At 47.7% G+C, this 22,945-nt stretch overlaps 1 protein-coding gene and 1 pseudogene across 4 annotated transcripts; both read left to right on the forward strand.

Moving 5' to 3' along the window:
• Nucleotides 1-3,846: 3,846 nt before the first annotated feature.
• Nucleotides 3,847-3,944, forward strand: LOC116477585 (small nucleolar RNA U13; annotated as a pseudogene).
• Nucleotides 3,945-5,246: 1,302 nt separating this feature from the next.
• Nucleotides 5,247-19,767, forward strand: TIRAP (TIR domain containing adaptor protein). Of its 4 annotated transcripts, XM_032167859.2 has the most exons (5): nucleotides 5,247-5,338; nucleotides 12,196-12,319; nucleotides 12,537-12,695; nucleotides 14,212-14,790; nucleotides 15,414-19,767. In XM_032167859.2, the coding sequence occupies exons 3-5, from the start codon at nucleotides 12,629-12,631 to the stop codon at nucleotides 15,431-15,433; spliced, it is 666 nt and encodes a 221-aa protein (XP_032023750.1). In that variant the 5' UTR covers nucleotides 5,247-5,338; nucleotides 12,196-12,319; nucleotides 12,537-12,628; the 3' UTR covers nucleotides 15,434-19,767. The 4 variants fall into 4 exon arrangements, 3 of the variants coding, with proteins under 3 accessions (XP_032023750.1, XP_032023748.1, XP_032023749.1); XM_032167857.2 differs by lacking the exon at nucleotides 15,414-19,767 and having other exon boundaries at nucleotides 14,212-15,007; XM_032167858.2 differs by lacking the exons at nucleotides 12,196-12,319; nucleotides 15,414-19,767 and having other exon boundaries at nucleotides 14,212-15,007.
• The last annotated feature ends 3,178 nt before the right edge of the window (nucleotides 19,768-22,945 follow it).

The raw sequence follows: 22,945 nt of genomic DNA on the forward strand, positions 1-22,945 counted from the left end.
CCTCCAGTCTTCTGTCTCTTCTTTTCATTGTACAGCAGGAGCTTTTGAAGCACCCCATTAGCCTTATACCAGGACAGGGAGTTTTTTTTAAAAAACAAAACAAAACACGAGCACAAACCCACCTTTCATTAGTTAAATCCTTGAGTGGTGCAGTATCACACAGATTCTGTGTCCGTAGTCTTAGCAGGAAGATTGGGAATTTGGCATAAACCATGCCACTGTTTCCATGAACCCAAGTTACTTTTTCCCAGATTACTCTGGTTTTGTTTGGTGTGCCACCAGGAGTCGCTGTGTGGTTCTTTGCTTTGTATACATGAGCACATCTCTTGCCCAAATAGAATTCAGTTTCATCCCAGGCATAAATGCTCAAATTTTAAGAAGAGCTGTGTGCCCCCTTTGGTTCTGGAAACCCCACTTACAGCCAGCAAAAAATGGCCTTGGACCACAGCCTTCCTGTTCCCAGCAAGCCCCCACAGGCTCCAAGATGGCGGACAGAGTCCTTAGATCCTAGGTGGTAGGCATCTTGCTTGTAAGCAAGTGCCTCCCATTCCCGAGTTCCTGCAGGGAGTTTGGTTGTAAAGAAGAGGGATGGGTTTGTCCATCTGTTCTACCAACATTTATTCAGCCCAGCTGTTGGCCGGGGTCAGGGTCACATGTTGAGATACACCAGCAAGCAAAACATAGTCATGTCTTTCCTGGAACTTTCATAGCCCTGCCCCTCCTAGCCCCTCACCCCTAGATCAGATACAGTGTGACCCCCACAGTGCTGGCATAAGCACACAACACAGACACCTCACCCAGGGTGGGAGTAGGAGGGTGGCAGAGGGGTTTCTCCATGAAGCTCCTCGAGGGAAGTTGACCTCTGAGCTGAACCTAAAGGATGGGCATTTAGTGAAGTGAATGCAAGATGGCCAAGGAAGGATCCAGGCTGAGGGCAAACCATATGTAAAGACCCAGAGACAAGAATTAATACAATTCAGGGATTTGTCCTAGTCTACTTGGGCAGTTATAACAACATATCCTAGACTGGGTAATTTATAAATAATAGAAATGTATTGCTTACAGTTCTAGATGCTGGGAAGTCCAAGATCAAGGCACCAGCAGATTCAATGTCTAGTAAAGGCCTGCTTTCTACTTCAAAGATGTTGCTTTCTCACTGCGTCCTCACGTGGCAGAAGGGGTAAGGCAACTTCTTTCAACCTCTTCCAAGAGTACTCGTCCCTTTCATGAGGGTAGAGTCCACATGACTTAGTCACGTCCCCAAAGCCCCACCTCTTAACACTATCACAATGGGTATCAGGTTCCAACATAGGACTTTAGGGCGGACACCAACATTCAGACCATAGCAGGATTCAGTGTGACTGTTTCTGCCTGGGTCGTGGAGTGCAAGAAGAGAAACTAGAGCCACTGAGGGGTTTTAAACGGGAGCAACACGATCCGATTTTCCTTGTAGGATAATCACCCGGGTGACCTTGTGGAGAGCAGATGAGGATGTCAAGGCAGGCAGCAGCAAGGAGGCCAGATGGAGGCTGTGGTTGCAGTCTGTGTGGCAGGGACAGGGAGTGCCTGAACCATCATGGCAAGAATCAGATGGATCCCAGGGTGATGCCAGCAACAAGAAGTGGGTTAAGTCGGATGGCCAGGTTTCTGGATGGAGGTTCTACCCCTCCCAGAGATGAGGAGCACCAGGGAGAAGTGGAGTGAAGGACAGAGTGAGTGGTGCAGTCTGAGATGTGAACGAGGGTACCTGTAGGGCATCCCTCAAATAGGGGGTTGGGCTGATTGGCATGGTCCTTGGGGGACGATCTGGGCTATAGATAGTGATGTGGACATCATGGAACAGGATGGCATCACCCCAGAGGGTAGAGTAGGGGGCCAAGGAGGGAAGCTGGAGGGACCCCACCATTTAAGGGACAAACCAGAGAAGGGGACACTGAAGAGGTGCCCACAGAGACAGGAGAAAAGCCAGGAGAATGTGGTGTCGTGAAGCTAAGGAGGAAGTGATCATGGTGCCTGCTGGATTCAGTCCCAAGTAGGTCAGTGGTGGCCTCACGAAGAGCAGTTTCAGTGGAATCTAAGGTGTGGACACTTGCAGAGAAGGAGAAGTGAATGGGAATAGAAACAGCTGGTAAACTGCCCACTCTGCCTTGAAAGTGGCCTTTGGGATTGGGCACGGTGGCTCACAGTTGTAATCCCAAGACTTTGAGAGGCCGAGGTGGGAAGATCGCGTGAGCCTACGAGTTCGAGACCAGCCTGGGCAACGTGGCAAAATCCTGTCTCTACAAAAAAAATACAAAAATTAGCCGAGCGTGGTGGCATGCACCTGTAGTCCCAGCTATTAATACGTGGGAGGCTGAGGCAGGAGGATCACTTGAGCCTTGGAGGTTGAGGCTGCAGTGAGCTGTGAGGCACCACTGCACCCAGCCTGGGTAACAGAGTAAGACCCTGTCTCAAAAACAACAACAGGCCGGGCGCGGTGGCTCACGCCTATAATCCCAGCACTTTGGGAGGCCGAGGCGGGTGGATCACGAGGTCAGGAGATCGAGACCATCCTGGCTAACACGGTGAAACCCCGTCTCTACTAAAAATACAAAAAAATTAGCCGGGCATGGTGGCGGGCGCCTTTAGTCCCAGCTACTAGGGAGGCTGAGGCAGGAGAATGGTGTGAACATTCTCCGGGAGGCGGAGGTTGCAGTGAGCTGAGATAGCGCCACTGCACTCCAGCCTGGGCGACAGAGCAAGACTCCGGCTCAAAAATAAATAAATAAAACAACAACAACAGAAAAAGTGGCCTTTGTGGAGAAGGATGAAAGGGAGGGAAGAAATGATGGAGGTGGGCCTTACTAATGGCAGGGGAGGAGATGTGCTTCCAGTAAGGTAACAGCAGAAGCCCCTGGGGTTGGGGTAAGGGGGCCAGGCCTAAGGCAGAAGCCAGAAGAGGAAGAAGGCGGTGCTGAAAGACAGGAAGGAACTTGCCAGGGATATGCAGGAGGGACAAGCCAACATCCGGGTTGACCCTGTGAGGTTTCCCTAGGTGCCAGCCAGTTGCTCCCCCTCCCTTCAGCACGGACATTCCAATCTCAGGGCAAAAGGGAAAAGGCCTTCAAGTGTTTCTCACCCAGAAGCTGCTCCCTTCCACACAGTGAGCACTATGTTTGTTAAGAAGCACTGAGGCCTGTAATCCCAGCACTTTGGGAGGCGGAGTGGGCAGATCACCTCAGGTGGGGAGTTCAAGACCAGCCTGACCAACACAGAGAACTCCTGTCTCTAGTAAAAATACAAAATTAGCCGGGCATGGTGGCGTGTGCCTGTAATTCCAGCTACTCAGGAGGCAGAGGCAGGAGAATTGCTTGAACCCTGGAGGCGGAGGTTGCGGTGAGCTGAGATTGCGCCATTGCACTCCAGCCTGGTCTACAAGAGTGAAACTCCGTCTAAAAAAAAAAAAAAAAAAGCACTGAGCAACTCTCCTGTCCTCCCACAGGGCTGTACTTCAAGCTGTGGGCAAGCCCTTACCATTGTCTCTGTGCATCTGTCTTCCCCACTGAGCTGTGCAGAGCTGGGACCAAGCCTTCTTCATCCTTGCCCGACACTCAGCTGTCCCAACACTTGGCCCATACTTGGCGCAGTCAAGGCCTGTTTATCTGAGTGTTCCTCGAGTGTCCTTCTGCTCTGGCTGGAGCCTGAAGAACCATCCCTGGCCTCGGGGAATGTTTACTCTAAAGTGGGAGCTAAGCAGCCATAGCACAGGCTCTTTACAATGAAAAGCACTGTGGCCTTTGAGGGATGGAGGTGGGAAGGGCTGAGTTAAGCAAAGCTTTCCTGAATAAGCTGCAAACGTGGGCCTTGATCCCTTTGTAGCTCATAAGCATGATGATTGGGTGTTCACGCACATGTGTGAGATGTGCCTCCCTCAAACCTTGTTAAGGGTTATTACCCGTGTGTTGTGAAAAAAAAGAAAAAGGAAACAAACAAAGAATAGGCCTTGCTAGAAGAAGGGCATTTTGCAGAGCAGAGTTGGGGAAAAGGAGAGCCCTGGGTGGAGGTGTGCTTGGTAGAGTCAAAGCAAACTGGGCATTTGGGTGCAGGGCCAAGTGCCTGATCTACTTTATGTAGACTCATCTCATCCTTGCGAGAACACCAGCAACCAGATATCATAATTTGATGACGGAAGCAAGCCTAGAAAAGTTGCGTGACTTCACCAAGGCCACACAACTAGTCAGTGATGAGCGCTGGTTGTGAACCCAGGCAGTTGACTCCAGAGCCTTCCCACGATGGGCAGCTCATCCGCTTTGGCGGGCTGGTGAGAAAAGGAGGAAATCAGATTGGAGGGGGAGATCATGAATCTTACATGGCCTAATTAAACTACCTCCACCCTCCAGCATTTCGTGCACATAGTTTTAGGATAGTGTTTACCAAACTGGCATGCCCTGGAGCGAGACGCTCAGGAAGACATGCACATTTCTTAGAGTGAAACAAGTGTGGGGAATGCTCCGTTCCCTTCTCCCCAAGGTGCTTCACAGCGCTCACCAACATCTGAAGAGCTCTAAGAAGTGGGAGGCAAAGGCATCTCTTTCACCCAGGACTTCCCAGCATCTTGCCTACATCACGCCGTTTGCAGCGGCTCTGCAGCATACTGCAGCGCTGTTCATCACGCCCATGTGGGATCACCGCTTAGAGGAGCAAAGAAAGCACTTTGGCCTAAGACGGGGTTTCCATCCTCATCGGCATCAACCAGTGTCTGGGACAGGAACTGGCGGCCGCTGCGGCCTGGCTTCCCAGCTGCCGCCCGGGTCTGCCCCTCTTACACTGCAGCCCCGTACACCCCTCGCTGTGTGTGACCTTTGGAAAAGTCGTTCTATCTCTCCAAGCTTCATGTTTCTCATTTGTATAAAAGGAAGAAGGTATGAACACCCCCCCTTGCAGGGTGTTAGGAGGATTAAATGGGTGGAATAGGGTGTTTTTTTTCCCTTCTCCCCCGCCTAGAACAAAACCCAGGTTTCAGATTGTCACGGTGGGCGCCGGGGGACCCTGGTCACAGGCTCGTCTCCGAGTTGCTGCGGACCGCCCTGACGCAGCTAGCGGAGAGGACAGGCGCCCGGAGTCATGCAGAAGCCAGGCTGGCCGGGGCTTGGGCTGCAGTGGACACAGGGGCTGCCCCGTTCCGCGTCTCCCGCAGCCAGATCGTGCCCGAGAGTCTCCCGGGTCTGGACTGGGCCGGGCGGCGTGGGAGGGGCGGTGCGGCGGGAGGCGCTTCCGGAGAGCGGGGCCTGCGCGCTGCTCTTCCCCGCGGAGACCGCGCAGTCCGCGCAGCCCGCATTGCGACTGGGCCCGCGCGCAGGTGAGCCCGGGGCGGGGTCGCGGGGGACCAGGAGGCGCGGCGGGGCTCCGTGGGGTGGGCGGGGCGGAGCGCGGCCGGCCTGGGCCCCGGAGTCCCGGCCCCACCGAGAGCCGCAGAGGTCCGCGCCGCCTCCAGTCCGGCCTTGCCCCGCTGGCGGCACATCCGCTTCCCTTCTTCACCTTTCTGGCACCCGCAACATGCAAGCGGCATGAAACGGCCCTCCGAGGAGGCTGTCACCTTTTCTGTCGCAAAGAAGCTCGCGCGGGGCGGCTCCCCTTTCGCTTGCCTCGCTGGAAGAGCCTGGCGGTCAGTGCGTTGTGGATATCGTTTCTCCTCACATTCTTCTCTGCTCCGGTCACAGCCTCTTCCTCTGCTCTTCGGGTTGTCATTGTGGCAGTGATTCAGCAACTGCATAATATTGGGGTTAGGGACCTATCGAGGCATTACACCACAGTCATGTGCAGCTACACACGGGTTGGGCAGCCACTGTGCCAACGACTAGGGTGACCGCGGTGGACCAGACAGATCCAGTCCTCTGGTCCCCAGGGAACAGACGGGTACGTTAGAATCACGGCACACCCTAGAAGTGCAACAGAGGGGGAAGTGTGGAGAACTCCCGTTGAAACACCAAACCTAGGGGACACCAGGGTCAGGAATGACTCAGAGGGAACCACATCTAGTTATTTTTTAGATTTAAAAGAGTTGCTGTGTAGGCACACAAACAGTAAGTGTACAGCTCAACCATTTTCCATAACATGCACATTTCCTGATTCAGAGCGATAAATAAAACATGACTACATCCCTGGCTTCTAACGCCATCAAATAGGTTTGCCTGTTTTGGATTTTCCATCCATGGAGTCATGCATCATGTATTTTTTTTTTTTTTTTTTGAGATGGAGTTTCGCTTTTGTCCTCCAGGCTGGAGTGCAGTGGCGCAGTCTCGGTTCACTGCAACCTCCGCCTCGTGGGTTCAAGCGATGCCCCTGCCTCAGCCTCCCGAGTAGCTGGGATTACAGGCGCCTGCCACCACGCCCGGCTAATTGTTGCATTTTCAGTAGCGACGGGGTTTCGCCATATTGGCCAGGGTGGTCTCGAACTCCTGAACTCAGGAGATCCGCCTGCCTTAGCCTTCCGGAGTGCTGGGATTACAGGCGTGAACCACCGCGCCCAGCCCTTCATGTACTCTTATGTGTGTGACATCTGACATTCAGTATGTTTTGTGATACCCATGTTTCGTTAGCAGTTTATTCTTGTTGGTGTATAATATTCCATTGTATGGCTAGACAATTTATTTATCCATTCTACTGGACACGGGTTGATGGACAGTCATTTCCACTGTGGGGTTATTTTGCATCTTGCTGCTACAGACATTCTTGTGAATGTCTTTTGGTAAACATCTGTAAGCAGGCGGGGAACAATGGCTCACACCTGTAATCCCAGCACTTTGGGAGGCCGAGGCAGGCGGATTATGAGGTCAGGAGTTCGAGACCAGCCTGGCCAATATGGTGAAACCCCGTCTCTACTAAAAATGCAAAAATTAGCCAGGCGTGATGGCGGGTGCCGGTAATCCCAGCTATTTGGGAGGCTGAGGCAGTATAATCGCTTGAACCCAGGAGGCAGAGGTTGCAGTGGGCTGAGATTATGCCACTGCACTCCAGCCTGGGCGACAGAGGGAGACTCCGTCTGAAAAAAAAAAAAAAAAAAATCTGTAAGCACTGCTGTTTGAGTATATTCCTAGGACTGAAACTGCTGATGTGTGTATGCTCATCTTAGTCTATGGCCAAACACTTCTCCAAAGTAGCTGTACAGTTTATGTGCCCACTGGCAGTGTTCCAGTTCCCATTCCTGCACACTCTTACCACTTGTAGTCTTTTTCTCTGTAGCCATTTGGCTGAGTGCCCAGCAGTGATGCATTGAGGTATTAGTTTGCATTTCTCTGATGACTAATGAACTGTTTTTATGTCTATTGCTCATTTGAATATTCTTTTTGTGAAGTGCCTGCTCAATTCTTCTGCTCATTTTTCTGTCGTCTTACTAGTTCCATTGAGTCCTTGAAATATTTGTGATATAAGACATTTATTGGATATATGTATGTGTGTGTGTGTGTGTGTGTATATATATATATATATAAAATTTTATTTTTGAGACGGAGTCTCTGTCACCCAGGCTGCAGTGCAATGGCGCAGTCTCAGCTCACTGCAACCTCCGTCTCCCGGGTTCAAGCGATTCTCCTGCTTTAGCCTCCTGAGTAGCTGGGATTACAGGCACCCGCCACCACACCCAGCTAATCTTTGTATTTTTAGTAGAGATGGGGTTTCACCATGTTGTCCAGGCTGGTCTCGAACTCCTGACCTAGTAATCCGCCCGCCTCGGCCTCCCAAAGTGCCGGGATTACAGGTGTGAGCCACTGTGCCCAGCCCTGGATATATATTTTTAAACATTTTATCCCTTGGGAGATTGCCTTTTCATTCTCCTATTTATGTCTTTTGATGAACAGAAGTTCTTCATTCTAATGTTTTTTATCATTTTTCCCCTTATAGTTGTATTATTTGAGTTTGGTTTTTTAAAAATCTTCCCTAGCAAGAAGACTCAGATAAAAGTAAAATTAAAGCTGGGCATGGTGGCTCACGCCTGTAATCCCAGCACTTTGGGAGGCTGAGGTGGGCAGATCACTTGAGGCCAGGAGTTAGAGACCAGCTTGGCCAACAAAGCAAGATCCTGTCTGTACCAAGAAAAATTAAAAAATGAAAAAAATAAATTAGGTAGGTGTGGTGGCTCACGTCTGTAATTCCAGCTACTCTAGAGGTTGAGGCTGCAGTGAGCTGTAATCACAACACTGCACTCCAGCCTGGGTGACAGAGCAAGACCCTCTCTGGCAACCTGGGCAATGGAGTAAGTCTGTCTGAAAAAAAAAGTCATGGGTCCTTCCCACAGTCCCAGGTGTGAACACAGGGGGTCTCCCTAGGTCTGCACCATAGCCTACAAACCTCTTTGAGAACACTGTATTGTGTCTATCAAGCTATAAATGAATTATATTCAGGACTTTAAGTGACATTGTCCTGCAAACCATAATTAATCCTACCTAAATGTTTTAGCAAGTGTTTGAGAACAAAACAGCCTTTGAAACCAAAATTATTTTAAATGTAAAGTCAAAGTCAGGTGAAGTGTAGATGGTAATTTATTTATTTAAAGATGTAAAAACTGTTTCAAACAATTTGAACCTTTAAACAGACCACTTTTTAGCACTCAACTGAAATCCAATACTTTCTCCATTCATTGGCCTATCTAATCAGACATAGTGTAGTAGTTTCCTATTGCTGCTGTAACAAATTGCCACAAACTTAGTGGCCCCAAACAACACACATTGATTATCCTACCGTTCTAAGATGGATCAGCAAGGCTGTGCTCCTTCTGAAGGCTCCAGGAAAGAACCCATGGACTTGCCTTTTCCAGCTTCTAGAGGCCACCTGCATCCCACTGGCACCTGCTTCCCTTGGCACAGCTCTTTCGTCTGCCTCAGACCTTCCTGCCTCCCTCTTGAAAGGAGCTTTGTGGTTACATTCGGCTCACCTGGGTAATCCAGGAATCCCTCCCCATCACAAGGTTCTTAATCACAGCTGCCAAATCCCCTTTTGCCATGGAAGGTGACGTATTCTCAGTTCCGGGAATTAGGATGTGGGCCTCTTTGTGGGCCACTATTCTGTCTACCCCAGATAGTGATTCCTGCTTAACAGAAATCGAATATGAACTCTAAGAGATACATATTCTAATTACATGCCTTCACAGGCTCCAGTACATTCCCTATATAATAGAAATTGGAGACCAATTTGATATTGGATACTAAATACACTTTGGATTTTTTTTTTTTTTTTTTTTGAGACTTGAGTCTTGCTCTGTTGCCCAGGCTGGAGTGCGTGGCACGATCTCGGCTCACTGCAACCTCCACCTCCCAGGTTCAAGCGATTCTCCTGCCTCAGCCTCCTGAGTAGCTGGGATTACAGGCACGTACCACCACGCTTAGCTGATTTTTGTATTTTTAGTAGAGACAGGGTTTCACCATGTTGGCCAGGCTGATCTCAAATTCCTGACCTCATGATCCGCCCACCTCGGCCTCCCAAAGTGCTGGGATTACAGGCATGAGCCACTGTGCCCGGCCCACTCTGGATTTTATACAGCAAAACTCCATAATGTTTCCTTTACATCCATTTCTGCACATAATATTGGTAAAGCATTCTAGAAAGCACTAAAGGTATTGTGCTACTTCTTTTCTGAAGAAATTCTTTACTAATTTTCTTTTCTTTATTTTTTTGAGATCGAGTCTCGCTCTGTCACCCAGGCTGGAGCGCAGTGGTGCGATCTCGGCTCACTGTAGCCTCCGCCTCCCAGGTTCAAGGGATTCTCCAGCGTCAGCCACCTGAGTAGCTAGGATTACAGGTGTGTGACACCATGCCTGGCTAATTTTTGTATTTTTAGTACAGACAGGGTTTCAACGTGTCAGCCAGGCTGGTCTTGAACTCCTGAGCTCACATGATCTGCCCACCTCAGCCTCCCAAAATGCTGGGATTACAGGCATGAGCCACTGAGCCCATCCCCTTTACTAATTTTCTATCAAGTCTTCGTTCTTACAAAGTGGGTATTTTTGGTATAATTCTACTTTATGAATTTTTTCAAAGCACAAAGAAAGCGACTGTGTATTAGACCACACAGCAAATCAGAGAATAGGCAGAGCTAGTGAGTAGAGCTTCCAGTTGGAGATTTGGGTTCATTACCTTACCTACTTGTCAACCACATCTCAAGATATGATGACAGTTACCAGGTCTTGGAAAGATTAACACGTGTTTGAATGTGTGACAGTTCCACAGCTCCAGCTACAAAAGAACTGAAAAGGAACAAGGAAGGTGCATGGCATCTTGGATTCCAGAAGTAGGCAGTGTGTATGGTTACTGGAATTTACCTGCCATCTTGCTCAATTATCCTGTCAAAGGTGCTGTTATTTTTCTCTTTAAAACGTTTCCATGTTTCTCATGAGGGCTTATACCACCCCACTTCTAGTGGCATATACTGCTGGACAACTGGATTTCTTCTTAACCGAGCAATGGAAAAGCAATTTCCCCCAATTAGCATGCGTTGCCAAAAGGGCAAGTCATTTCATAAAATGAGAAACTGAAACTTTTAAATCTACATATATTAAGTAGATTAACATATTATGTTAATGTTTAACCTTTAGAATATTTAAAAATCAAATGATGCTCTAGTTTACAAGTGCACCAAGGCCAAATAATTGATATTAAAATTAAAACAGAATTGAAAAAATATTTAATGCAAAAACCAAGTGACATCATGTTTACTACTGGGGGCAAAAAGGCATCCTGAACGTCCCTAGCTGCAACCTACCACTTAGGCTGTCTGAAATCCCAAGCACATTAGGAAAGAAAAGAAACTCATATACATACTCATAGTCAACTTCCAGTGCCTTTTTGGTGGCTTCACATTTAGCTGTGTTGCTTTTTCAGATGTCTTCTCTGGTTCCTGTACCCATTCCAACTCTCTGCTCTGCCTCCTTTGCTGCTATGGTTTAAGTTCTACTTCTTTTTTGAACTTTGATATATGATCACAAATCCTCAGCATCCCTTGTCTTCTACGCATCAGTGAACAAAGCATTAATGTGCAGCATAGCATGACATTCTTTAATTTTTTTTTTTTTTTTGAGACGGAGTTTCGCTGTTGTTGCCCAGGCTGGAGTGCAGTGGTATAATCTCAGCTCACTGCAGCCACTGCCTCCAGGTTCAAGAGATTCTTCTGCCTCAGCCTCCCAAGTAGCTGGGATTATAGGCACCCTTCACCATGCCCAGCTAATTTTTGTATTTTCAGTAGAGACAGGGGTTTTACCATGTTGGCCAGGCTAGGCTTGAACTCCTGACCTCAGGTGATCCGCCGCCTTGGCCTCCCAAAGTGCTAGGATTACATTGTGCCTGGCCACATTCTTTAAATTTTGAAACCTTTTATTTTAGTGTGTCTAATAATACTTGCTTCCATGAGTTCTCAGGTTTGTTTTGATCTCACAGATCCACCAAAGAGAAAGCAGCCCTGTGCCAGTTGCTCTGCCAGCCTTTCACAGGAGAAGTGTCACTAGAATACTATAGCCCCCACAGGCTCTGCTCCACAGAAACTTAAGGCTGAAAGAGTGTCCGCCATCAGGGACATCCTCTGTCACTATGGTGGGAAGGGAACATGGCAGGTTGCCTTTCTAAGGGATTCTTGGGCCTTTGTATTTCCATATAAATTTAGAAGCAGTCTGACAACCTCCCCACCAAAAAACCTAAAAAACAAAAATCTTCTAGACTTTGGAACAGCACTGAATTAATGATCAGTTTGGGAAACATTACAAGTTTTATAAACCATGAACATAATATATCCCTCCAATATCTAGATTATTGTATATACATAGCAGCCCACATTTTCTAAGCATTTATTACATGCCAGGCACCATTAAGACTTTACATAAATTATTTCATTTAATCTTCACAATAATGCTGAGAAGGAGGCTCTAGTACTTCCATTTCATGGATGGAGAAACTGGAGTTTAGCAACATGGCCAAAGGCCACGTTAACCAGAGATGAGAATCAGGCACTCTGCCTGCAGTCTGCAATCTTTACCACTTTTTGACACGACCTTCCTAAGCTGATGGCCGCAGGAGCGGTGGGTCTGTGGATGAAGTTATTCGGGGGAGGCAGACTTGGAGGAAAAGTCTGCCAAGATTTCCTGCATGTGCTTCTCTCTCTACTGTTCAGCTTCTGTCTATCTGGATACATCATTATTTGTCCAAATAGCAACTGTCCTTCTTCTGCCATTTCAGGCCTTACATAGGAAGTCCTTCTAAAGAGCTGCCTGCCAGCTGCCCTTCCCCAGATCCCGAATATCCTCCTGGCCAGGTGGAGCAGAGAACAGTCCCTCAGCTGGTCATGCTGAGCTCAAACCCTGTAAGTCTGCCCACACTACACAGCTCTGGCTTTATCTAGAATCCAGCTCCAGTCACAGTCGTGTCTGGCCCTAATCTCATGAGGAATGAAGGACCCATTCAGAGAGGAAGCCTCTGTCAGGCAGTAGGAGAGAAACAGAACTTCCCAGAGCTCATCCACGGGGAATGAGAGCAGGGTAAGTGCAGCCTTTGTGATTCTCTCTCTCTGCCCTCTGTAGGATGGCTGCTCCATGAGGTCAAGACTGGGTCTCCTCCCTCCTCCCCCTTCACCAATGCCTGGTCTCACGGGGCTAGTTTTGACCCCCACGCTATGGCATCATCGACCTCCCTCCCAGCTCCTGGCTCTCGGCCTAAGAAGCCTCTAGGCAAGATGGCTGGTGAGTGGAACCGGACTCGCGACTCTGCTGTGTTCCTGAGTGTAGTGCTCAGCCTCCATAGGGCGCGGTGGGAGGCCTGCCTGGTCCAAACTCAGAGAGATGCAGGAAGGCTGACGTGGGGAACTCCTGACCTGACTTCAGGGCCTCGATGCTTTGTGGAGAGTGAGGAGGGGAGGCCTGCATCAGCTCAGCCAGATCTTTATCCTTTTGGCTCAAAGGTTTTCCAGGCCTGCTCAGCTAGCTTTCCTAGCCTGGAAACCACTGTGCTGAGTGCTTAACACCGTCTCTCGTCGTCCAAATCTTTGTTCCAGAACCATTTAGAGGAGAAGCCAAGCAGAGAGAGAAAATGAATCAATCCCCACCACAACTATCTGTCCTTATCAAAGGCTGGGGAAGCTGTTTTCATCTCCTTATGGAGTCCCATACTCCAAACACAGGCCTGAGCAGTGTTTCTCCCCCACAGACTGGTTCAGGCAGACCCTGCTGAAGAAGCCCAAGAAGAGGCCCGGCTCCCTGACCTACCTGACACTGCATTATCTCAGTTAACTTTCAGCAACTAAGACAGGTCCACAGGTCCACAGTCAAAGCTGTGTCCCTGACTCCAGAGTGTGGGTTCTGAATCACGAAGCTCTCCACTCCTCAGCAGCTCTGAGCAGTAGCCTCTTCCCCTTTTAGCGACAATCTAGGATTTCTTGGGGCCAAACAGATGCCAGTCCTCCATACCCCTTCCTTCCTGTATAGGTAGCCCTTCCTAATCTAAGTCCACCTCCCCTCAGTGCTGGAAGTGGGCTTCGGGACTGATGGCTCCTTGTTAGCATAACGTAGCTCTGCCTGCAGACTCCCGGGTGGTTGACTAGTCAGCTCTAGTGGGAAGTTCTGCTTAAGGTGGGCTGGGGGTACCAGATAGCAAAGGCCTGGGAGTAGTGCAAGGCCATTTCTCTTAACCAGGCTGGTGGAACACTCTCACATAAGGATTCCAGAGTTCTGACACATGTCCAAAACCTTTACCTTCAGAGGGCCCTTTTAGGCAAGTCCCAAAAGATATACAAAAATAGCGGAGTGCTGGGCACATTGGCTCAAGCCTGTAATCCCAGCACTTTGGGAGGCTGAGGCAGGCAGATCACGAGGTCAGAAGTGCAAGACCAGCCTGACCAACATGGTGAAACCCTGTCTCTACTAAAAATACAAAAATTAGCCGGGCGGGGTGGTGCGTGCCTGTAATCCCAGCTACTCAGGAGGCTGAGGCAGGAGAATCGCTTGAACCTGGGAGGCAGAGGTTTCAGTGAGCCAAGATTGCGCCACTATACGCCAGCCTGGGGTGAGAGTGAGACTCCGTCTCGAAAAAAAAAAAAAGAAAAAAAAATAGTGGAGCAACAGGTGTCTGAGAATAAGATGTTTCCCAGTGCAGGGAGGTGGGCTGCAGTCTGTCCTCCCTGCGAGGTGGGGCTCCTCCCTGTGTGGGCAGTGAGAGGGCACCTGGTAAGACACAGGCCTGAGCAGTGTTTCTCCCCCACAGACTGGTTCAGGCAGACCCTGCTGAAGAAGCCCAAGAAGAGGCCCGACTCCCCAGAAAGCGCCTCCAGCGATGCTTCACAGCCTACCTCACAGGACAGCCCGCTACCCCCAAGCCTCAGCTCAGTCACATCTCCCAGCCTGCCACCCACACATGCGAGTGACAGCGGCAGTAGTCGCTGGAGCAAAGACTATGATGTCTGCGTATGCCACAGTGAGGAAGACCTGGTGGCCGCCCAGGACCTGGTCTCCTACTTGGAAGGCAGCACTGCCAGCCTGCGCTGCTTCCTGCAACTCCGGGATGCAACCCCAGGCGGCGCTATCGTGTCCGAGCTGTGCCAGGCACTGAGCAGTAGTCACTGCCGGGTGCTGCTCATCACGCCGGGCTTCCTTCAGGACCCCTGGTGCAAGTACCAGATGCTGCAGGCCCTGACCGAGGCCCCAGGGGCCGAGGGCCGCACCATCCCCCTGCTGTCGGGCCTCAGCAGAGCTGCCTACCCACCTGAGCTCCGATTCATGTACTACGTCGATGGCAGGGGCCCTGATGGTGGCTTTCGTCAAGTCAGAGAAGCTGTCATGCGTTGTAAGCTACTACAGGAGGGAGAAGGGGAACGGGATTCAGCTATAGCGTCTGATCTACTTTGACTTTTAGGAGACAGCCCTGTAGCCTAGTAGTTCAAAGTGCAGCCTTCGGAAAAGGCTGTTGGGGTTTGCATCCTGGCTCCTGTACTTATTATCAACCCATAAAAAGTAACGTGGTCAAGTTACTCACCCCCTCTGTGCCTTGGTTTCCTCACTGACCACCAGGTTTCCATTGCTATGAAATGAGAACAGTATATACACTAAGGGCTCAGAACATGGCCTAGCACATGTATTCCTAACAGGCAGAGCCTAGCACAAATCAGGTCCTCAATAAGTTAGTAGCTAGTAGTAGTAACAGTAACAGCATTAGGTTTCTCTGAGATTAGGCTGGAGATGTCCATCAAGAGCTGGGAAGGTGCCGGGAGGGACATTGATTTAGTAAGGCAAAATGATGCAAAATAATACGAAAGAAGTGCATATAAGTGTATCTGGGGAGGGCCATGCTATTGCAGTAGGTTTGGAAGTGTGGTAATAGATAAAAAGGTAGAAGAGGCAGGACCTGTTGGGGAAAACAGAGATGCTGGATTTGGAAGGGGTGACAACGCTGTGATTGGTCTCTTTCAGATCTGCAGACACTCAGTTGACACTTGTTGTATCACGGGACCCCGGAAGTTGGAGTAAAGCTGGAAACAGAAAACCCATGCAGGGCCTCGGATTCCCACAGATGTGACAAGAGGTATAGGGAGCAAGTCTGCAGCACTTTGCTCATGACCCTGGGATCAGAGCACCCATCAGGCTTCCATTACTGTGGGCTCCCTAAGAAGACCATGGAGAGGTTGGGGACTCCCCCATGAAGGCCGTGAAGCTGGGGATTCCCCCTAGGAAAGCCATGAGGAAGCTGGGGACTCCCCAAGAAGGCCGTAAGGAAGCCAGAAATTGGAGGTGGTAGGAGGTGGTACTGATCAATGATGGCCAGCAGGGCTCATCTCCTGCCTAACTGGACAGGAAGCCTGTTACCCACTTCTGTCTTCCCCTGGAACTGGGCACTGGCGTACACTGGTATCACTCCTAAAGAGGTGACTCACCTGACTGATCAGCAAGAAGCCTAGATTGCAGGCCTCACCATGGATGGTCTTCCCAGTTGCCTGGGGAAACCCTGGAATGGGCGTCAGGAGAAAGCAACAAGAATCCAGTCCTTCACACTCACACTACTCTGTTCTTCTTCCCAGAGACATCGATTCACTTCAGAAAGCTGTAGGGAAGATGCAGTCAGCACTGCACTGTATTTCTTATTTATTGCCTAAGTGCCATTAAAGACACAAACCTAGAAGCCTAGAAGCCATTCTGAATATGGGGGTGGGGTAGTGGAGGCAGCAAGTGAAGAGATGGGAAGCCAGGGCTCAGGGTTCAACGCCTTCACCTGAGATCACAAGCCCATGGATGCTGTGACATCTGGGAGCTTCATCAGTGGTCTGGCTAAAGCTGATACTTTCACAGTCACCATCTTTACCTTTGGACTGGGAAGAATCAGCATTTTTCTTCTGGCAGACGACTGCATTCCTTATAGGACAGGCAAGGTTTCATTCATCTGTTCTCAGTAAGTTTGTTGTTGAACTGAAATGAATTTCATTATTTCCTCCAACGTGTACTTTTGTGCCCTCCTCTCACTTCTCCCTATCATGACCCCTCTTTTGCTGAAAAAAAGTTTTATTATTTTTTCTATATCTAGTTCTAGAAAGAGAAAATTTATTTTTTAAATTATAAATTATTTTGCCGGGCACCATGGCTCACACCTGTAATCTCAGCACTTTGGGAGGCCGAGGCGGGTGGATCACCTGAGGTCAGGAGTTCAAGACCAGCCTGGCCAATATGGTGAAACCCCGTCTCTACTAAAAAAAAAAAAAAAATCAGCTGGGTATGGTGGCGGGCAACTGTAATCTCAACTACTCGGGAGGTTGAGGCAGGAGAATTGCTTGAACCTGGGAGGTGGAGATTGCAGTGAGCTGAAATCACGCCACTGCACTCCAGCCTGGGCAACTGAGCAAGACTCTGTCTCAAAAAAATAAAGGCCTGGCGTAGTGGCTCGTGCCTGTAATCCCAGTACTTTGGGAGGCCGAGGTGGGCAGAACACAAGGTCAAGAGATGGAGACCATCCTGGCCAACATGGTGAAACCCCGTCTCTACTAAAAATACAAAAATTAGCTGGTCGTGGTGGCGTGGGCCTGTAGTCCCAGCTACTCGGGAGGCTGAGGCAGTAGAATTGCTTGAACCTGGGAGGCAGAGCTTGCAGTGAGCCGATATCGCACCACCACACTCCAGCCTGGGCGACAGAGTGAGACTCCATCTCAAAAAAAAGAAAAAAAAATTATTATGCACAAAAGGATTAACAAATAATATGTCCACTCATGTGCCTACCACCCAGTTTAAGAAGCAAAACCTTTTCATCCCTTATAGTGGTCCCTTTGTGCCCTGAATTGCAGTCTCCTCTTCCCCCACCAGAAATAACCAGTATTTTGAATTCTGAACTTCTTGCTTTTAGCTTTTCTCTATACATTTACTACATATGTATGCACCTCCACCAGCATACTGTGTAGTTTTACATGGTTTTATATTTTATGTAAACAGCGTTACAGTGTTTGTATTCTGCAGATTCCTTTCCTTGTTCACCAAATGTGAGATTTATCCATGCGGATGGATGACATTCCAGTTATTAATAATACACTTTCATCCCACGATGTAAATATGCCACCATTTAGTTACACATTCTTCTCCAAATGGCTATTTGGTGTTCTTAGGTTTTTGCCATTAAAAACAATGAGCCTCTGAACTTTTTTGTACATTTTCACGAGCAAGATTTTCTAGGATTTAGCCTAGAAAATCCTGCTGGGGCTGGGCGTGGTGGCTCATGCCTGTAATCCTAGCACTTTGGGAGGCCGAGGCAGGCACATCGCTTGAGGTCAGGAGTTTGAGACCAGCCTGGCCAACATGGTGAAACCCTGTCTTTACTAAAAATACAAAAATTAGCCAGGTGTGGTGGTGCATGCCTGTAATCCCAGCTACTTGGGAGGCTGAGGCAGGAGAATTGCTTGAACCTGGGAGGCGGAGGTTGCAGTGAGCTGAGATACCGCACCACTGCACTCCAGCCTGGGTGACAGAGTGAGACTCCATCTCAAAAAAAAAAGAATATACATACTGTTTTTCTAGAAGATGCCACAGTTTCTTCCAAATTGGCTGTACCAATTTAAGTTCCTACAATTTGTGTTTAAGAGTTCCCACTTTTTCCGGCCGGGCACGGTGGCTCACGCTTGTAATCCCAGCACTTTGGGAGGCCGAGGCGGGCGGACCATGAGGTCAGGAGATCGAGACCACAGTGAAACCCCATCTCTACTAAAAATACAAAAAAAAATTAGCCGGGCGTGGTGGCGGGCACCTGTAGTCCCAGCTACTCGGAGAGGCTGAGGCAGGAGAATGGCGTGAACCCGGGAGGCAGAGCTTGCAGTGAGCTGAGATTGCGCCACTGCACTCCAGCCTGGGCAACAGAGCGAGACTCTGTCTCAAAAAAAAAAAAAAAAAAGTTCCCACTTTTTCATGTTCTTGCTAACACTTAGAGTTATCAGATTTTTAAATGTTTGCTAATCTGGTGGGTGAAAACTGGCAACCTATTATCATTTTTTTTCCTTTTCATCATTTTTATGAAAAAAAAAAAAATCAAGCATATACTGAAAGGAAAAAGTTTGATGAATCCCTATGTGCCCGTCAGCTAGCATGTACAATTACCAACTCTGAGCTACTCTTTTATCAATGATACCCTACTCATATCTCTCACTCCCCCCAAGATCATTTGAAGCAAATCTCAGAAATCACTTTATTCCTAAATATTTAAGTATGCATCTCTAAATTATTAAAGTTTTTTTGGTTTTGATTTTGTTTTTCTGAGACGGAATTTCACTCTTGTTGCCCAGGCTGGAGTGCAATGGCGCAATCTCGGCTCACTGCAACCCCTGTCTCCCAGGTTCAAGTGATTCTCCTGTCTAAGCCTGGGATTACAGGCGCCCACCACCACACCCAGCTAATTTTTGTATTTTTAGTAGAGATGGGGTTTCACCATATTGGCCAGGCTGGTCTTGAACTTCTGACCTCAGGTGATCCACCCGCCTCGGCCTCCCAAAGTGCTGGGATTACAGGCGTGAACCACCATGCCCAGCCTAAATTAATATTTTACCTTTTACTTTGTGTTTTTTTGTGTTTTACTCAGGAAGTCCTCCCCTATATCTGTATTTTCTTCCGTATTTCTTTTCACATTTAGGTCTTTAATCCACCTGGATTTTTTGTGTGGGTTTTTGTTGTTCTTTAGTCAAAGATCCAATTCTTTTTTCTATTTAAATAACCATCACTGACTGACTAGTCCATCCTTACCCCACCCCTACTGATTACGATGTCACTGCTGTCACATATTGTCATATGTGGGGGGCTGTTACTAGGTTCTCCAGTCTCCTCCCTTTATCTGTTTGTGTATCCCTGTGCTGGTGCCACACTGGCTTGTTCACTGTTTTTAATAAGCCTGGACCATTTATAGGTCAATTCTTCCTGCTCTTCTTATCCATCAAAAATCACTTTAACTTTTCTTGTTCCTTTACTTTTCCATATAAATTGTTTATTCAACCATCAGGTTCCAGGAAAAAGCCTGTTAGTATTTTCATTGGACTTACATGGAATTTATAGATTTTGAAAAAACAGATATTTTCATCAGTCTTCCTATTCATAAAAATAGTATGTCTCCATTTACTTATGTCTTTAAGTGTATTTCAATAAAGCTTTCTATCTTTTCCACATTGGTCAGCTCCTCTTTTTATTAGAATTATTCTCTAGCATTTCATATTTTCTGTTGCTGTTGTAAAGGGTAATTTTACATTTTTATCTATTACTGACATAAAGAATTGTAATTTATTTCACATATTCATCTAGTATTAAGCAGCATGCTGAATTACTTAATTCTATATGACTATAAACTTTGCAGGGTCTTGCTGTTGCCCAGGCTGGAGTGCAGTTGTGTGATCATGGCTCACCACTGCCTCGACCTCCTGGGCCCAAGCAATGATTCTCCTATCTCAGCCCTCTGAGTAGCTGGGACCACAGGCCTGTGCCACCACTCCTGACTAATTTTTGTGTACTTTTTGTAGAGATGGGGTTTTGTCATGTTGCCCAGGCTGGTCTTGAACTCCTGGGTTCAAGCCATCTGCCTGCCTTGGCTTCCCAAAGTGCTGGGATGATAGGTGTAAGCCACCACACCTGTCCTGTTGGATTTTCTATAAACAGTCATACAATTTGCAACAGAAAACAAAAACTTTAGTTCCTTTTGTGGTTCCTAAGGCCTCCAATAAAACAGTGACAATAGCAGCCATCCTTGTCTCATTCCTTCCTTAAAAGGAATGCTTCACACATTTCTCCACTAAATGTGTACGTTGTAGGTTTTCTGATACATAATTTTTTCTTTCTTTCTTTCTTTTTTTTTTTTTTTTTTTTTGAGACAGAGTCTTGCTCTGTCGCCCAGGCTGGAGTGCAGTGGCGCAACCTTGGCTCACTGCAACCTCTGCCTCCCAGGTTCAAGCGATTCTCCTGCCTCAGCCTCCCAAGTAGCTGGGACTACAGGTGCGTATCACCACACCCAGATAATTTTTTGTATTTTTAGTAGAGACAGGGTTTCACCGTGTTAGCCAGGAGGGTCTCGATCTCCTGACCTCACGATCCACCCACCTCGGCCTCCCAAAGTGCTGGAATTACAGGCATGAGCCACTGCGCCCAGGCCTTTTTTTTTTTTTTTTTTGAAGAATTTAAGATTGGAATTAATTGCTCCTCGAATGTTTGGTAGACTCATTTGTAATACCATTTGGGCCTAGAATATTCTCTGTTTTTTTTGAGACAGAGTCTTGCTCTATTGCCCAGGCTGGAGTGCAGTGGGATTACAGGCATGAGCCACCATGCCTGACCAGAATATTCTTTATTGTAAAATTTAAAGCTATAATTTCAATGTCTTGAAGTTATAGATCTATTTAGATTTTCCATTTCTCCTGGAGTCAATTTGGTATAAACAGTCAATAAAGACTACAAGACCAGTTTAAGTAGATTTTTCAGTTTGAGTGTCCTGGATCATGTTCACAATCATGAATGTGAAGTCTGTCTGCATGAAGAATCATCTGTGGTTATAAATTCTTAGGAGGTTTTTTCCTTCTTCCCTCTGGAACAACAGTTGAAGCAGGCAAGTTTCCTAATCACCTTCTCTCCTTTAGCAGGGCAGCATTTTTCTTTTTTAAAAATAGTTGGCCCAGCCAGGCATGGTGGCTCACGCCTACAATCCCAGCACTTTGGGAGGCCAAGGCGAGCAGATCACCCGAGGTCAGGAGTTCGAGACCAGCCTGACCAACATGGCGAAACTCCGTCTCTACTAAAAATACAAAAAAATTATCTACGTGTGGTGGTGGGTGCCTGTAATCCCAGCTACTCAGGAGGCTGATGCAGGAGAATCACTTGAACCCGGGCGGTGGAGGTTGCAGTGAGCTGACATCGTGCCACTGTACTCCAGCCTGGGCAACAGAGCGAGGCCTGTATCCAAAAATAAAATAAAATAAAATAAAAAATATTGTCCCCTTCATTGAGCTAGTGGACCTTCAGGGATCTTAGCTCTATGGAAATTTTTGTATCTTAATTCCTCTTGACATAAGTTCAAGTCTTGTCTCTTGTCCCTTGAATCGTGTCCTACACGTCTAGAGATCAGCAGTGGCCCTTAAAATAGCTTCCACCTTAAAAATCCCCTTACCACTCTATAGATTCAAACTCCCACATCATTTTTGGTTCTTGCAAATTTTACTTTTTTGAGAGCTCAGCAACGTAACTAAAAGAATGTTTTAAATTTTACATCCAGAATGTAGCTGACTTGTTTTCAGTTTAGTCTGTCATAATCCCTGAAATGGAAGTGGGAAGTATCCAGTCCTTCTTTAGACTAAAAAAGAAAAGATTTGGGAGGTTTTTTTTTTTTTTTTTTTGAGACAGAGTCTCACTCTGTCACTCAGGCTGGAGTGCAGTGGCGCAATCTTGGCTCATTACAACCTCCGCCTCCAGGTTCAAGCCATTCTCCTGCCTCGGCCTCCCGAGTAGCTGGAATTATAGGCGCCTGCTGCCACACTCAGCTAATTTTTGTATTTTTAATAGAGATGGCGTTTCACCATGTTAGCCAGGCTAGTCTCAAACTCCTGACCTCAAGTGATCCACCCGCCTTGGCCTCCCAAAGTGTTGGGATTACAGGTGTGAGCCACCGCACCTTGCATGGGAGAAATTTTAAGATTTCTAGAAAACAATTGAACAGGGCTTTATAATAAATGAGTAAGCTAATATAGCATTGTCTAGTAGAACTTCCTTTGATAATGAAAATGTTCTCCATCTGTGCTCATACGATAACCACAAGTGGCTACCAAGCACTTGCAAAGTGGCTAGTGTAACTGAGGAAATGAATTTTAACTGTGCTACCATAAAGATTCCTTTCATGCTGAGGTCTGGTATTTAATAGAACCTCTGGTAGCTGAGGCTTCCTATGAGCTCGTCCTTTCCTTGAAACAGGCATTCTTTTTTTTTTTAGAGACAAAGCCTCGCTCCCTTGCCCAGGCTGGAGTGTGGTGGTGTGATTATAGCTCACTGCGGCCTCAAACTCCTGGACTCAAGTGATCCTCCCACCTCAGCCTCCTGAGTAGCTGGGACTACAGGTGTGAGCTACCACATGGGGTATGAGCCAGGCTTTTTGAAGAGTAGAATTCTGGTTTTATATTTTAATCAAAATTATACTCATATTGATGGATTTTGCCGCTAATGAATACATTTCTCTACTATTTCATTTCAAATGTTTCTCTTTTGCTCATTATATTTTAGCTACACAGGTCATTCCTTTTTTTTTGAGACAGTCTTGCTCTGTCACCCAGGTTGAAGTGCAGTGCCACGATCTTGGCTCACTGCAACCTGCAGTGAGTTCAAGTGATTCTCCTGCCTCAGCCTCCCAGGTAGCTGGGATTACATGCGCACACCACCACACCCGGCTAATTTTTGTATTTTTAGTACAGACTGTGTTTCACCATGTTGGCCAGGCTGGTCTCGAACTCCTGATCTGAAGT

The sequence above is a fragment of the Hylobates moloch genome, unplaced genomic scaffold (assembly GCF_009828535.3).
Source record: "Hylobates moloch isolate HMO894 unplaced genomic scaffold, HMol_V3 SCAFFOLD_11, whole genome shotgun sequence".
NCBI classification, from domain to species: Eukaryota; Metazoa; Chordata; class Mammalia; order Primates; family Hylobatidae; genus Hylobates; species Hylobates moloch.

What these genes read in the sequence shown, in the direction of transcription:
- TIRAP (XM_032167857.2), top strand. Translation starts at nt 12,629, where the DNA reads ATGGCATCATCGACCTCCCTCCCAGCTCCTGGCTCTCGGCCTAAGAAG. An exon ending in GCCTCTAGGCAAGATGGCTG is followed by an intron (nt 12,696 to 14,211) that starts GTGAGTGGAACC and finishes TCTCCCCCACAG; the next exon opens with ACTGGTTCAGGCAGACCCTG.